A 15,683-nucleotide genomic window follows, 5' to 3' on the forward strand; every position below is an offset into this window, starting at 1 on the left:
CGTTTTGTTTTTTAAAGGCTGGTATTTAGGATGAACTGTAATTGCAAGTGGTGGTTTCAAGGCACAAATCAATGAGGATGGTGATTCAGGAAGAAGAAAGTGATGAAAATGATAAAGACATGCACTTAATTCCATCATTTCCCCTGGTCTTTCACACTCAGACCGTGTTTAAGAAGACAGACACACACTGATTCAATCCTGGCCCATCCAACCATCATCATTAAATATATGTATTCCTCTCTCTGCTGAAACAACTCTCTGAAAATGTTCTTTTTTCTCTGACACCTCAAAACAAAAGCATTAGGTAAAGAGCTATTGCAAATATATTGGCACTCCCTCTACCCTCCTCACATGACAATATTGACAACAATAACAAGAACACGTAGTTTGAGGTACATTTATGTAACGGAGGGACAGAGTGGGAAAATAAAACAAAGTCAAATTCAAAAAACAGAAAAAAGAAAATGAGAGAGCGAGCAAGAGAGAGAGAGTAATAGAGAAAAATAGAGAGAGAGAGCAAGGGAGGCCACAGGTGGATGTAAAACTTGTCTGTTGAACCCCATATTGAGATTGTGACCTTTTCCAGCTCCAAAAAAGAGATTGTATCATGTGGACAGAAGTAGACGATGGGCTAACGCTGCCAATATGAAGAAAAGTATCCCAGGACGGGCTTTAAACGAGCGAAATGAAATTGCATCTGGTTGCGTTTCTGAACCCAAAACCCTGTGATGAAAGCAGAGAATCTCACACCTCAGCGTGCACTGGTGGAACCATAAAGAGATAGCAGCAATAGAAACTCGTACTGATGGCTTCACATTCACGACAGTTACGATACCTACGATATGACACGTTTTCCACTGGGCATCCCAGTTGTACGACACCTCGTAATGTCAGGGCGGATTGCCTTGCAACAGGGAAACAAACACAGATCTGAAGCTGGTGTCTCCCCCAGCACCGCCCTGCCATATCTCTCCAGCACGCATGAGTCATGGACACCAGGAGCAGGTCCGAGGGATCTCCTCCCTCCTCCGCAGGGGAGAATTAACTGAAGACCAAAGCAGCTCATCAGTGTCTGTGATGACAAAGTCGATTCCATTAGTGCGTTGTGTCTGTAGTGTGGAGCTGATGTCTCCTAATGGGCCCATTAGAAAGAGCAGTAACATTTATGGTTGGGTTACTCATCTGGCGCACACACACACACACACACACACACACACACACACACACACACACACACACACACACACAGACACACACACACATAAAGGTAACAAGGGACACACAGACCACGAGATCATAGAGCTCTCTCTCTCTCTCTCCCTCTCCCTCTCCCTCTCCTTCTCCCTCTCTCTCTCTCTCTCTCTCTCTCTCTCTCTCTCTCTCTCTCTCTCTCACTTGCACACTTAAGTAATTCAGGTGAAATTTCCCAGGGGCAAAGGTGCATTCCAGAGGCTGGTAGTGATATAGATTGGACTTGGATATTATCCAGAGCAGAGTGCACATAACACACTTTTTACACATAGAGAGACACACACACTTTCACTGCTTGTTCATTGAATATTAAGCAGTAGGGGGTGGGGGAGGACCGGGGGGAGGTGGTACAGGAATCCTACATCCAACTGGTCCTATACGCGGCTGCTCTTTTATAGCGATGATCGCTGGCATTCATCTCTCTAACACGCATAGCAACCTGAAAGAAGTGCACTGTGGGGCCTCCCTGCACCCCTTCGGACCCCCCTTTCCTTTAAGGCACTATAGGTGTACAGGCATTCAGGGGGCACAATGCCCAGCGGCTCTTTCAGAGGTCACAAGTGCGTTTAGTCAAGTGGGATCAAAACATGGAGCTAGCTGGCCATACAAGGTGAGCAGGGCAAACGTTCAGCTGCAGCACGTCACGCATGCAGCAGCTCATGAGAGACCACAGCATCCTCTCCTCTCCTTGACTTTTTCATTCCTCCATGAAAGCATGAAATTACACCGAAGAGAGAAAACACTGGGAACACACGCTGGAGGAGTTCTGTGTGTGTGCTCCACCCTGCAGGATCCAGGGTTCGACCCGGTGGTTCAGGTCAGAGATGAACTCGTGTGACCACAGCGTCCGACTCCACAGTGCAGAGGAAGCAGGAGACGGCAAACTCCAGATGTTCGGGAAAGGAAATCCCACTTCGAGACAAAATCAGACTTGTAGCTCAGGTATGAACACACGCACAAATGCATGTTCTCATACACTAATAGACTGAATGCGTTCATGGGAATCTACACTGAACAGTATATGCACTCACACTCACACACACACCTGCACTCTCTCGTGCACGTTCTCCAATTTCCACGAATGGACAGAGATACATTAAGCAATCCGGGCACAAGTCTTTACATGCAGTTCCCTGTTCCCCCTGTTCTGGCTCCTTTTCCCTTAAAACACTGCCTCTTTATTCTCCAGCGGGGGGGAAAAAAGCACTCTCACTTTCTGCACACACACACACTCACACACACACAGTGAACAGGGGACTTCCAGCCACTGAGAACTAACAGCGTAATTGCCGGTGCTCTGTTGTCTATCAAGGCCTGACCTTTTCAACATGTGTGTGCCGTGTTGGGAGCGGTGGGAACCAACGTGGAGGAAGACAGGGGTCTCCCCGGCTCTGTGGTGGTCTGACCCAAACCCGCACCCCCCCTCTATGCACTTCAATTCCCCTAAAACTCTGGGAACTCCCACTGCGTCCCCATGTTCGGTGGGTTTGTCGGCTCGAAGGGGAGAACACGGCAAAGTCAGAAATCAGGCTCATGGGGAGGGAGGACATCAAAGCCGGGACAAGGGGGGGGGGGAATGGACTGGCGAGGGGGGGGCCGGTGGTCCCAGGGGGATGGAGGAAAATGTATGGAGCGCAGATATTATAGTGGCACAAATGGAAGCCTTCTGTTGGTGCCACTGGGAAAACAACGGCCCTGAAATAAGGAGATTAAATGAGGAAACATATACAAGGACACACTCATAATAAACATCTGAGCATTTTTAGGATTGTAGAGCAATGGCGAGTGGAAAGAAACGGCTTTGACTTGCAGAGGAAAGTCATGCAAACAAATGGCAAGAATCTAATATCATGAGTAAAAACAGAAAGCACTTTTGAAGCAAAAATCATCAGTCTCTTTGTTGCTACTTGCCAGTGCAAGGTCAATTCAGAATTGGTTCCTTCTTAGAACTGAAGAACGTTGGAAGGAGGATTGGATGGTTCATTTCATTGTGCCACTGCTTTGCTTATAGCTTCATATTATTCACTCATTACATCATGTATTTGGAGGCGTCTCAATGCTTCTACTGCTTTCAGTCACGTCTTGACAAAGAATTTCGCCAGCGGTTCCGACTTTTGGTTCAGCGACTGTTTTTGTTGGACATTTTCGGAACCAGTTCTCATTTAGACACCGGCATTGGCATCAGCACCACGCTGGTGGTATAGGGCACATGACAGACGAGCTCAGTTCTCGGTGGGTGCATGCAAAGCTGTCCTCAGAAATCTATTAGGAGCCTCTAAGCCCATAATTACTCCAATTGGCATGTCAGATCGGGCTTTTACTTTGTCATTTACGCTTCCTCCTCCATTCCTTGTCTGTCACTAGCCATGGACCCACTGTCGGACGAGGGACCATGAGATATAAGGGGAACCATTGGTGGTCGTAATGATGGTAGTGGTGATGTGTGTGCGAGAGGGGGCTGGGTTGTGTATCAGGGGGATTAAGGAGAGATTTCTATGGTCGACTTAAGCGACATTAGCTATCCATGACAGAGCTGAGGGATAGAAAACCCCTAAACTACAGGGTGATTATGACGAGTTAGAGAATCCACTCTGGTGCACCTGGTTACTTATCGTATCAGCGGCCCCAGGGTACCATACTCCCTCAGGTGTGCTTTTACATCCACCTGAAGTGAGTATGAGATTTTCCTCCTTGATGGAACATGACCTGAATGAAGGATGACAGGATGAAGGTGCACATGTACATATATGCATACTCTGAGGTTTGTTGCAGCATCCACGACTCAATTTAGAAAAATAAAAATGTTTGGTCCCCAATGCCTTTGATGCCGGCCCATATTGTCGTCATGCTACACAGAGCAGAACCATAATAACACCTCTCCATTCTCTCCTGGGACTCGAGATGAAGTGTCAAAATCCCGAAGGGCGGAGGGAGATCACAACAAACTGATTATCAACAGGAAGTGGCTCCATTATGGGCTTAAAGGTAGAGGAGAGTGCTCTCTGGTTACTGCACTCACTCAAATCCACACATTCTTGCAGGGTTTAGAGAGCGCCAAGTCACCCCCGTGGACTCCCCCTGGCTCCCCAGTTACTGCCTCACCCCCCCGAGGGCATCGCTCAGGGTACAGCTGGGATGTCGGGGGACTTCGAGGAGGGTCTTTGCAGGGTCCTGGAGGTCTATAGGGTGGCCTTCACAGCCCTTTTCTCCATGTGACTTTGCACACCTGCAGCGAGAGGGTTGTGTTGTTGGGGGATGAGGGAGGATCTTCTGAGATGGGAGGATTTACTTAGTGAAGCACTCGCATATCTCAAGGGAGGGGGGGGCAGTTGTAGATTGTCACACCTAGAAAGCTGAAAATGGATTTGGAGGGAAAAGGTGTCTCTTGAGTGCACGTATCTCAAGAGACTGAAGCAAACCATCCATCTGAGACGTCTCAAAGCCGAGGATCCATATCTGAGCAACACTCCGACTGGGACTCTTTGCTCATTGCATTCCTTCATCTTGCTAATGTGATTAGAACAGAGCTCGGCTACTTTTATGATCTGCACTCAAAACCCCCCAACGGTTCCTCAGAGAGTAGGAGGAGGCACGGATAAAAAAAAAAGGAAACGACCGGGACAATTGCTGAGCTGCCTCCCCTGGGAGCGGAGTCAGGGCCAGAGTGAAGAGATGGATTGTGCTGGGTCGGGATCAACGTGGGCAGAGAGATTGCAGAGTCATGCGCACGATGGAATATCTCAGTCAGAAAAATGCTACTGACCCATTTCCCCCCCCCTCGCAGAACGTCGGGAGAACATTTGGGGCTTTTGTTTGTTTTTTCTACACGTCGTTCGGAGAGCTTTGAAACTGAGGCCAAAAACCGAGGCGAGGCAGGGAGGCCTGGACTCGGTGTTGGTACATGTATACATGTGAATTATTTACTTGTCGTCCAGCAGGAAATGAGGAACGATAACAAGCTTGGGAAAGAAAGGCAGAAAAAACAAACAGATGGTATCTCATCGCCTTCTCTTTTTCTTCTTTACTCCTACTGAGGACAAACAGCAACGGACGAGTCACTTTAAAGACAGCGACAGGACATAATAACGAAAAATCATTTCGATTACTTACAGTTGGCTGTTAGCTGTTAGTTTCACAAGACAGAAGACTGACTCGTCAAAGGGGAGCTTTGATTTTTGAGCTTTCTGTGATTTTACACAAAGTTGTATAAAGTCGTCTGTGGCTTCAGATGGAGCTGAAAGTCGGATAAAGTGCCTCAAGTGGTGTCACTTGATTCCTCATCTCTATTAAGATAGATTAAGATACATTTATTTGTCCCAAACACATGCACAGACATGCACAAGCACACTCATGCAAGGAGGGAAATTTAACCTCTGCTTTTAACCCATCTGGTGCAGGATACACATAGCAGTGGGCAGCCATGTACGGCGCCCGGGGAGCAGATGTGGGGGGAGTAAGGTGCCTTGCTCAGGGGCACTAGACAGGGTAGGGAGAATCCTCTTGGATATTTGGACAGATCAATCCAGGTTCGTCTTTTTGTTGTTTCTCCGTGGAGTCGAACCAGAGACGAACCAGAGACCTTTTCTGCCCATAGTCCAAGTTTCTGCCACTAGTCCACCGCCTCTCCTTCCACTATCATCACAAACCCAAACTCTCAGTGTTTGAGTTGCATCCTGAATAGAAGATGAACATGTGGGATAAAAAATAGGAAATCTCTGGTTCTGCTTTATATTATTTTGATTCTCTTCTACAGTCAACAATTGCAAAGCCGAATTAGTGGAATCCTCATTTATCGAGCTTCGCTTAACGCTAAAGTCTGACCCAGGCGTGATTTGGTCGTCATTATGCAGAGCGGCTGCTGCTGAACTGAACCGCACCTTGTGATGATCTCCTGACCCAATTTCTGACTCTCCTTCTCCCCCTGACCTCGGCTCGACTCCCCCCCCCCCCCATCCCTAACCTTTCAATCCCATCAGCCTCGCTATTGCTCAGTCACCTGTGGCCAGGCCTGGGTGCTGACCTGTGACCCCGGAAGGTCACGATTAGAGCTGAGAATCAGAGCAGCTAAAGCGGAGAGCAGGATGGGATGTGAGATGCCTCTGGACCATGAGTTTTCGAACCCAGCCCGGCTGACCCTGCTCGGGAACAGTCAGGTCGCCACACCCAATATATCTGGACAAGAAAAGAGCTGCGAATCAAAGGCTGTGGTCATTAGTGCAGGAGGTGGGGGGTTGATTTTTCCTTTCCACCATGGGTGTGGGGATCACGGAGGAGGGAGAATCAATGGAGGTTGTAGCCTAGTGTTGGCAGGCATTTTAATTAGCCTGGATCTCCCCGGACAAGGGGATAGAGGGGAGTGGAGATATCGGCTCTGGGAACACAGGGCGGGCGGAGAGGACAGGAAACAAAAGGGGGAGAATGAGGGAGAAGTTACAGACGAAGGGTGAGGGTCGCACGCCCAAGAGCTACACACTTACTGTGTCAGATCTAAATTTGCAGAACCAAATAAAACATCCTCTCATGAAACCATGGGTGGCTGTGGCTGTTTATGGGATGCGATGAATAGACATGAAAGTATGCCCACACACACACACACACAAACGCTAAATAATTCCCAGCCATCTTATCTTGTAAATTTCTTGGCAATTGTTACATAAAACTTAGCAATTTGGGGGGGCGGTGCACTTAAGCAAAATGTTCCCATGCTGGGACAAATTCTTTTAAAATGTATTTTAGTGGCTCTCAGTGGACTTCACACCACTCGGGAGTGCACTTAGAAAACCAAGTGAAAGAATTAGAGACCCTGTCGGTGAAGCTGGCACAGCACTTCTTAACATTCCTCCTCCTCCTCCTCCTTCTCCTCCTCCTCCTCCTCCTCCTTCTCCTCCTCCTCCTCCTCCTTCTCCTCCTCCTCCTCCTCCTCCTCCTCCTCCTCCTCCTCCTCCTCCTCGTGCATGTTCATCTCCTCCTCCACCTCCTCCTTTATCCGCTGCATCCTCTCCGTCTCCTCCGTCTCCTCCTCCCCACCAACTCACTCTTGGTGAGTCTTTTGTTTGTTTGGACAACAAAATACACAAGACTCCTGCAATAAACATAGTCCAATGTGGGAGTAGCTGGGAGTTGTAGTAGAGCCAAGCTGCAGCAGCAAAATAAAATTGGGGGTGGGGGTGGGGGGGGAGTTGGAAGGACGGTGATGGTGCAGTTGGGGTCATTTATCCTCCTAAGTCTGCTACTGCCGCTCTCCTCATCTCATGAGTTCTTTTCTCTTTTTCCATGAGTGGTTGTCGAGACCCTAACTCTTATTTGTCTGTTTGTTTTTGTGTTGGCAGGAAACCACAGATCATGTTTGATTTCAATTTATTGGAAAGGTGGATGGGCGAAGAAATCACCAATTAACTTTTGTATCAGATTTGATTAAGGATTTTTAATTAACTTTTTTTAACATTGCGAAAATAGGCAGTTTTGACACTTTTTGGGGAATACCTTTGGGAAGATCTTTGTGAATAAAATGAGATATTTAGAGTGTTAATATCTATGAACAGGGGTAACTGAAAATTCCTGTTTACATATGTATCTGATACATATCTGGTGTTTAAGTGTTTAATCTGACTTGGAAACCATGTTTTTCTCTTAACAATGCATCACACCAACTGTAGGCAAGTGATGGCTTAGTCTCACAAAACTATATGTACAGTGGAATAATGATAATTACTTTACACTTTACCTGCAGTTTGCACGTTGGATACTTTCAACTAATACTGAGAAGCTTTGGATGGTTGTGGTCAGCGATTCTCCATGTTGTTGTTTTTATTCACTGTTGTTGACCTTGTGTGTGTTGGTGGCTGAACGCGAGGCTATTTGACATATCTGGATCCATGAAGGAACCAAGTGTGTAAAGGTGCCTGCATGTGGTTGTGTGCTCTTATTCTCACATGGGCACAGGGCCAAGATACCAAGGCTTCACTGTGATGCTCATGCGGCAGCACCAAGATTTCAACTGGCCCACCCACACACACACACACACACTAACTCAGGTCAGCTCAGGTTGGGTTTTCATTTGGGCGTTACCAACGTTATCAAAATTGCTTTCTTTGGAAGGGCACAGCGGTTGGGAATGCAGCAGGTACTTCAAGGCTTTCTCTGGAATCTCCAGCGGACCCGTGAAGTTAATTCTTAACCTTAACCATCGAGAGGCTTTCCAGATCTTTCAGCCATATGAGAATATAGCCTAATGTTTCTGAAGCTGTGAGATTAGTTTGATGCGTAACTGAAACAAGAGCAGCGTCAACTTCCAAGAGGCCGAAGCGACAGAAACTGTGATCCAAAAAAACAGGATTTCTTTAGGAGTCAGCAGTTTTAAAATACCGACGAGTCAGTGAGCGCTGAAAAAAAAGACAGAGCATAAATGGCTGCAGTTGCAAGAACACATCAAAAAAATCAGTTATGACAAATATTGTCTGATTTTTTTGCTGATAGAAGAAAAACCCAAATTCAAAACGTGTGTTTATGAGTTCATGTGTGTTTACTGTCAAAGGGAAGAAGGTGTACGTGTGAGTGTGTGTTTGTTGGGGGGGGGGGGTCTTACACTCCATGTCGACGAGTAGGGGGGCACATTCCTCAGTTGATTTAGTGGGCATTAAGATGAAGAGGAATGTGTCAAAGCTGTAGAGGCTTTATTCCGCTGTGGTGTAAACTGACTGGGAGGAGCTCTGAGGCTTTCTGACAGCTCCCACTGACGGATGACTGACACCCAGCTTAATGGGAGGAGGATAAAGAGCAGAGTGGAGGCAGCCAGAGAGCGGGGGGGTTGGTTGGTTGTTGGTGGTATGGAAGCTCTGGGAAGAATTAGAAAAGTGTGAGTGAAGAGGACAGGTTCCCCAAGAAAAAGAAAGGGCAGATTAATAGAGATATAACATCTATGGGAGCAAGGGTGTGGACGGAAAGTGCCGGTGGATGAGATAAAGGGAACGACAGAACTAAGTCCGGTCAGGAGAGGAGGAGGAGAGGATGCCAGAAGTTGGGATAAATGAAAAGGGGCAAGAATGTGAACAGGCGTCACACTCACCGAGGGACAAGGGAAGGGAGGGGCTGATCAGCAGAAAAGAATGACTCGAATCAAAAGGATTTTCAGAAGCTTATCTTTATTTTGTCAAGATGGTTTGATATTTGAAAGAGAGAGAGAGACAGAGAGAGAAAATACAGAAAGATTTGTTTCTTAAGGTCCCGTTTCACACAACATCAGTCGCTGGGTCGGTTGTGCAACTTTAGACGGATTACAGTTGATCAACAGAAAGAAACACAAGTTTTGTGTGTATATATAAATAAATATATATATACCCCCATAAAGTTTTTTTTTTTTTTTTTTTAACCTTTACCTTTTTCTTTAATATATCTATAGCGTAGAAGTCATTTCATAAAAACAGTTGAGTAGAACTGCTGCATTAACTCAATGTTACGAACTCTAAAGTGGTGCAAAAGCTTTCATCTAGCAATAGAACACAGAACAAAAGCAGCTTAAAAAAGCATCAGGTAGGACACACAGGCGCATGTGTGTGTGTGTGTGTGTGTGTGTGTGTGTGTGTGTGTGTGTGAGAGCTGGAGATTCATCTAGTCCTGAGACAGGGTAAGCATATACAGTATGGTTGTGTGTTTCATGTCAGTGTGTTTCCTGTTTGTGTGTGTTTGTGCGGACTGACAACCCTACTGCGACTTTGGAAGCTCCACGCGGCTCGGACCCGACCGCTCCGGGGGAATATTGTGACGAAGAGGATTTCTCCAGAGAAAGAAAGCAACTAAGTGAATGAATTAGACTGCCACACAACACACATTTAAAAAGTGAACTCTAACAGCTCCTGCGGCCGGGCACAGCAGTAAAAAGCACACTCAGGATGGACTGAAAACGAATGAAACTAACTCTAAATCTACATGTTAGGAAACAGAGGTCTGTGTAGTGCTGGTCTGGAAATGACACCCCACACACTCAGAAGGAGAAACAAAAAAAGGCAAAGCAGCGAGCAAAAAAGAAACGTGAACTCACTTCCTCCCGCCGTACGTAACCATGACTTTAACTTCCTTCTTATTTCCTGAATTCATCCATTACCCTTCATAAATTTACACAAGTGCAAACGCCAGTCTTTGTCATCCTAGAAGCACGCTTCATATACAGTCGACACGCTGTACTGTCTGTTCTGACTCACTCCTTGAACATTATGAGTTGAATGTTCTCCGTACCCGCTCTGATTTTCACACTCCTGCATGTTGTTGCTGACATAAAGCTACGTGACAGCACAGGTCGAGTCAAAGTGCACGAGATCGAAAGAAAGAAATGCGCAAAATGGAAAAAAGGCAGGAAATGTGTGCCCTGTGTTTGTAGATGTAAAACCCATGTCCTTTACCCCCCATCCTCATCCCGTCCCACCCACCCAGCGACCAGAACTCTGATGCTGATGTGGCCCTCCCCTGCTGGTGACCGGTCACACGGTGAGGGAGATGAAGCTGTTGTATCTCTGGATGTTTCTCTTGAGGATCTCTGAGCACGGCCCCAGCACACGCTCGAAGCGGGGTCTATCCAGCTTCACACACTTCAGGGGGCCGCGGGCGACTACGGTGGCTGCCCTGGGACGGTTCAACAGCAGAGCAATCTCACCTGGAGGATGGAGGAGAGAAGACGTTCAGCCTGGTTACAAATCTGCATACAAACCATTTCTCTGTTATTAAATGTGTACTAAATCATTCTGATCTTGTGATCAGCCTCTTTGTCTGCTTCCTGTTTTTATTTTCTGCATCTAGAGACTAAAGTAAATCACTGATGACACTGATATTGTGTTTTAATTCCAGAAATAATCTTACACATATTTTGATTTGTTGACAAAAATGGAAAAAACTGGCAAAAAGTATAATTTACCTAAAGCTGAAGAGATTAGTGAATTGATCAAACAAAGAAAAATTCATTGACGATATTTTTCTTTTTTTAATGGTGTAAAATCATTTACATAATTTGTTAGGTCTAAACATGTCTGGTTAGAGTTTTTCTTTTTCTAATATGATTATAAAAAACATTTTGTTTTATAATGTTCTTAAGACAACACATGACATCCCCTTGGGCTCTGGGAACTTGTCATAAACATGTTCTGTCATCTGACTTTTGGATACAGAATAAATGATTGACCATTAATTAATAACTAATCAGCAAAATATTTGATAATAATTATTGTTGGAGCAGAGGTTTACGTTGTTGGTTAATTCTACAATCCAGTGAATTCAAACTGTTTTAGAGACCAAAAAAATACTTAAAAATCTCTGGATGGAATAAAAATTACATATAGTTATACAGATAAATGAACGTGCTCCATTCAGTCACTTTAGTTTTGCCTCGGAGTTTGACTCGCTAGATTTTGATCTGGGGAAAATTGGAGCCAGTGACGAAACTCACCAAAGTAGTCTGAGGGTCCGAGGCGTCCAACCTCCACGTACTCCTCGTTGTCAGACCGGCGCTGTAGAACAGAGGCTATTCCCTGCAGACAGACAAGAAAAGGAGAGTCAGGGGGACACAGTGGACAGACAGAGACGAGAGAAAAGAAAGAACAAGATGAGAAGGAGGAAGTAAGCGGGAGGACGGGTGTTGCTGGGAAAGATGGAACAAAAAAATGGGTGGGGTGGAGGGCTGGGGTCGTGTTTTTTTAGCGAGGGGTTGCAACTCATCAGGAGGATTAAGCTGTGGAGAAATTCCTCAGCTTCATAAGAACACAGGTGCACAGGATTTAGCTCACTTCTGTGGGACGGACACCTGCTCCGTGGGACGCGTACGAGCAGGAACTCACAACGACTCACTCACAGATTCCAACGGGGAAAATTCAAATCTGCTCTGCTAGGTTTCCTCCAGAGTGTAACACGTACACAACAAGTAAGCCTTGTAGAGCCTGAACTCCTCAGTGTCTCCATCACATAATCCCCTTCATCATCATTCACCCACAAAATGGAAAGAACTGATTTGTTCAACACTGAAACAACACAATCATAGCAACGATGGGCCAGTAGCAGGTGCCACACACACACACACACACACACACACACACACACACACACACACACACACACACACGATGGATGGATGTAGAATGAAATGCAAACATGCAAATGCAGATACACACATACAGTGAGAAAAGGAACAGCTGATGGTCGGCTGGTCGGATCCTATGACCAACTATGCTACGGATATTACCGTCACCCACTGTGTTTGGTGTGTGTGTGTGTGTGTGTGTTTGTGTGTGTGAGAGAGTGACTCATCTAAAATTTGATTTCCGTTCACTCTGCCCAACAGATGATAACAGTTCCTGTTGTCATGTCTCTGCAGCTGTTGAGTGTGAATGAGCACGGGTTTGAAAATGTCTTTATGTTTAGCTGCGACAAAGTTTTCAGAGTTGTACTGAAAGCTTCTCTATAGAGGTCTAGACTTTCACATGTACTGAAGCTCAGCTGTAATTTGTAGCAGGTAGAAAGTCAGCAGGGGAACTTCTCAGCTTGTCTTGGACCACCCCCCTAAAACAGATTTGACCGCTCCAATGCTCGCTCTCACTGTCTCTAATTCTTCTCTGCTCTCGCTGCTCCGTGTGCTGACCGGGCTAATAATGCTAAATATGAATATAATGAGCCTTAATGAGAAACACCCCAAACTGCCAGCAACTCCCTGCAGACGTACAAAGCTGGGACTGTATTTCAGTGAAAGGGACGTGTGTGACCGAGACAGTTTGTGCCTGAAATGAACTGTGGAGTCACATCGAAGTAGCACCCGGCCAAACTGTGCCGTGGTGCCATTACCACAGGAGAGAGGAGAAAACCTCAGCTGTGGAGAGAAGGGGATTGGAGATGGGCTGATGATGTTTAGAGTACGTATTCGTGATTCTTTAAATCCTTCACTCTGCATACATACCTTGGCAACTGTACATGATAAACAGGAGGATATGTGTGTTTTTGTTCATGGAGGATAGGGTTGTCTTTTTGTCTCTCCTGAACTAAATTTATAAAATGGATATATATTCTTTGGCACCTAACAGTGTTGACAAAACAAATCTGAAAACTTGTTACAGCCGGGTGGTAGCTTAAAATCCAGATTCCAAAAGTAATGGCTATACTCAGTGTTTAACATTTTATAAGTTACAGTCCATATTGAGGCTAATGTTCCAGGTAAACATGTAAAAATAATCTACGTGAGACAAAAACTAAAAAGACCTCCAGATGTTCGGCCAAACAGAAGAACGTGGGCTTTTAACGGAGAGCTGAGTTAATATTGCCAGATTTAGTCCGACGAGTGCAGTGGTTGTCCTAAACCTTGAATGTTTGGTATGGGCTGTTTGTTTGGCCTGTGATAATTGCGGGTTGCTGCACAAGGAGCTGTTCACGTGTTTATTTAAAGGTCGGCCAAGCTCGACTCAGTACGCAGAAGCCCTGAGTGGAGAATCAGTTGTCAAGAACACGCTTTTGACCACGATCAACAACGTCACTTAAGTTGATGAGTGACAGCCGCCGCTGCTTCAGAGTGCTGGCTGTTTGTTTATTTAAAGTTTATTAAAATTGAACATATCAGATGTCAAAATCTCACCAAATTTGACAGTTTGCTTCCTGAGGCCTTGAACAATACAAATGCCAAGTGTGAAGCCAATAAGATGAATGGTTCTTGAGATGTAAGGTCCAACTTCTTTCAAGGTTTCTGGAATTATTAGATAAATGCAGAACAGACAGTTCGATATAAGGACTTTTTAAAACCCTGAATCAAGGTCAAACCTACTCTACTGGAGTACAGAGCTGGAAATGGGCATAACTGTTTTTTTTCCAGTTCTCAAGAATCAGTGATTTGATGGGTTCCATGTATTTCTACCTGTTTAAGGAAGTGGTGAGTATCATCACAAGTAGTTTTAACATAGTTTTAGAAGGTGAAAGTGATGTGTCACTTGGAAAGTGTTCGGTTACTTATTTTATTCTGTCAACATCTTAGACCAACACAGTGAGTGTTTCTCTCTCTCTCTCTCTGTCTGTGTTTTTAACTCGAGCCTGGGGGATGACGAGGATGGCGGCCAAAACCTCAGTCACTTGGCTACTGCATGAACTTTGTTTGATTAAGGCCACTGATTAAAGATCAGTCAGTTCCAGTAGCTGAACTGATCAGCCGGGACAGTTATATTTACTGCACTGAGCACGAGGCTGAGGACGTGAGGCAGGTTCTGCTGACTAACTCCTCAGGAGCTTGCAACAGGAAGCAGTGGAGAAAAAGTGGGATGTAATAAAGTAAATTTAAGTCATTGCTGTACTAAACAACATTTTTCATGTATCTGTACTTAAGTAGATTTATTTTCAGGTGCTTTTAACTTTTACTCCACTACATGTATCAGCAAATGTATTTTCCACTTCACTATATTTTTTTAAGAATTACTTAACACGTTCACATTGTTTGTTTTCTAAAGTTATCAATAACTGTTCCAATGATCCAATCAGTGATGAGACCCCGCCTCCTGCAGCAGCAGCATCCCTCGTGAAGAGGAAAAGCCCGAAATGGTTTAAGTGGAGGCCACGACAAAAGCTCAGCCATAATGATGTTTCAAAACGTTGCATTAGGGAACAGGCTAAACTAGGCAAGTACTTTTACTTTTAAACTTAAGTATATCTATAGTTTATACAAAATATATTTAAAAGCAAGTACTCGAAAGAAAAGTTAATGTGGTACTTTGACTTTTGGTTGAGAACATTTTTCTTTATTTATCTGCACTTGACTCAAGTCAATTGTTTGACTACTTCGCATATGACCATTTCATAAAATTATATGACTTTGCGTGATCTCGAGTGTAAACACTGCTGCCGCCTCTTCCAATTAAACTTTTAATTAAACAGAACAAAGCGTCTCAAGCTCAAAGGTGGTATAAAACAGAGAAAGATGTGAATGGGGATACACCGAAGCCCCTGTGTTTACAACCAGTTGATTCCTCTCCTTTCCTTTCACGTCCAAACAAAGACAGTGAGACAGTGCAGCACCATCATGTACAGTAGTTCCCTCGTGAACAGGCCTCATCCAGTGTGGTCCAGATAACCATCTCAGACTGTACCAGCCAGGGCAGCTCCAAAGATATTTCTTTTTGTAAACATCAGAGATCCTCCACACCACGCTGCCCGACACAGGGTGCGGAGGACTGGCCAGAAGCAAAAGATAGCAAAATGAGAAAGGCACAGATAGGAAACAAAGTGAAAATGAGTGAATGAACGAGTCAGTGCTAAACAAGTTGCGGAGAGAGGAGAGAAAAAAGGAAGTGTGACAGCCAACATAAGAGAGCAAGTAGCAAATCGTCCCTGCTAAGTGGTATTGCTGGTCACGTAAAAATCCCTACATCCCTTAACCAAAATCCACACTCACACCCACTCGTCCCTGAACGTGCATACCACACACA

General features: G+C 45.2%; 1 protein-coding gene across 1 annotated transcript in view; it reads right to left on the reverse strand.

Moving 5' to 3' along the window:
• Positions 1-10,724: 10,724 nt before the first annotated feature.
• prkar1b (protein kinase, cAMP-dependent, regulatory, type I, beta) overlaps positions 10,725-15,683 on the reverse strand; it is a 58,274-nt gene continuing 53,315 nt past the window's right edge. The window contains exons 10-11 of the mRNA XM_061090677.1: positions 11,684-11,765; positions 10,725-10,897 (exon numbers count right to left, since the gene is read on the reverse strand). Of these exons, the coding sequence (XP_060946660.1) occupies positions 10,725-10,897; positions 11,684-11,765 (255 nt within the window). The remainder of the gene's footprint in view (positions 10,898-11,683; positions 11,766-15,683) is intronic.

The sequence above is a fragment of the Limanda limanda genome, chromosome 17 (genome assembly GCF_963576545.1).
Source record: "Limanda limanda chromosome 17, fLimLim1.1, whole genome shotgun sequence".
Lineage (NCBI taxonomy): Eukaryota > Metazoa > Chordata > Actinopteri > Pleuronectiformes > Pleuronectidae > Limanda > Limanda limanda.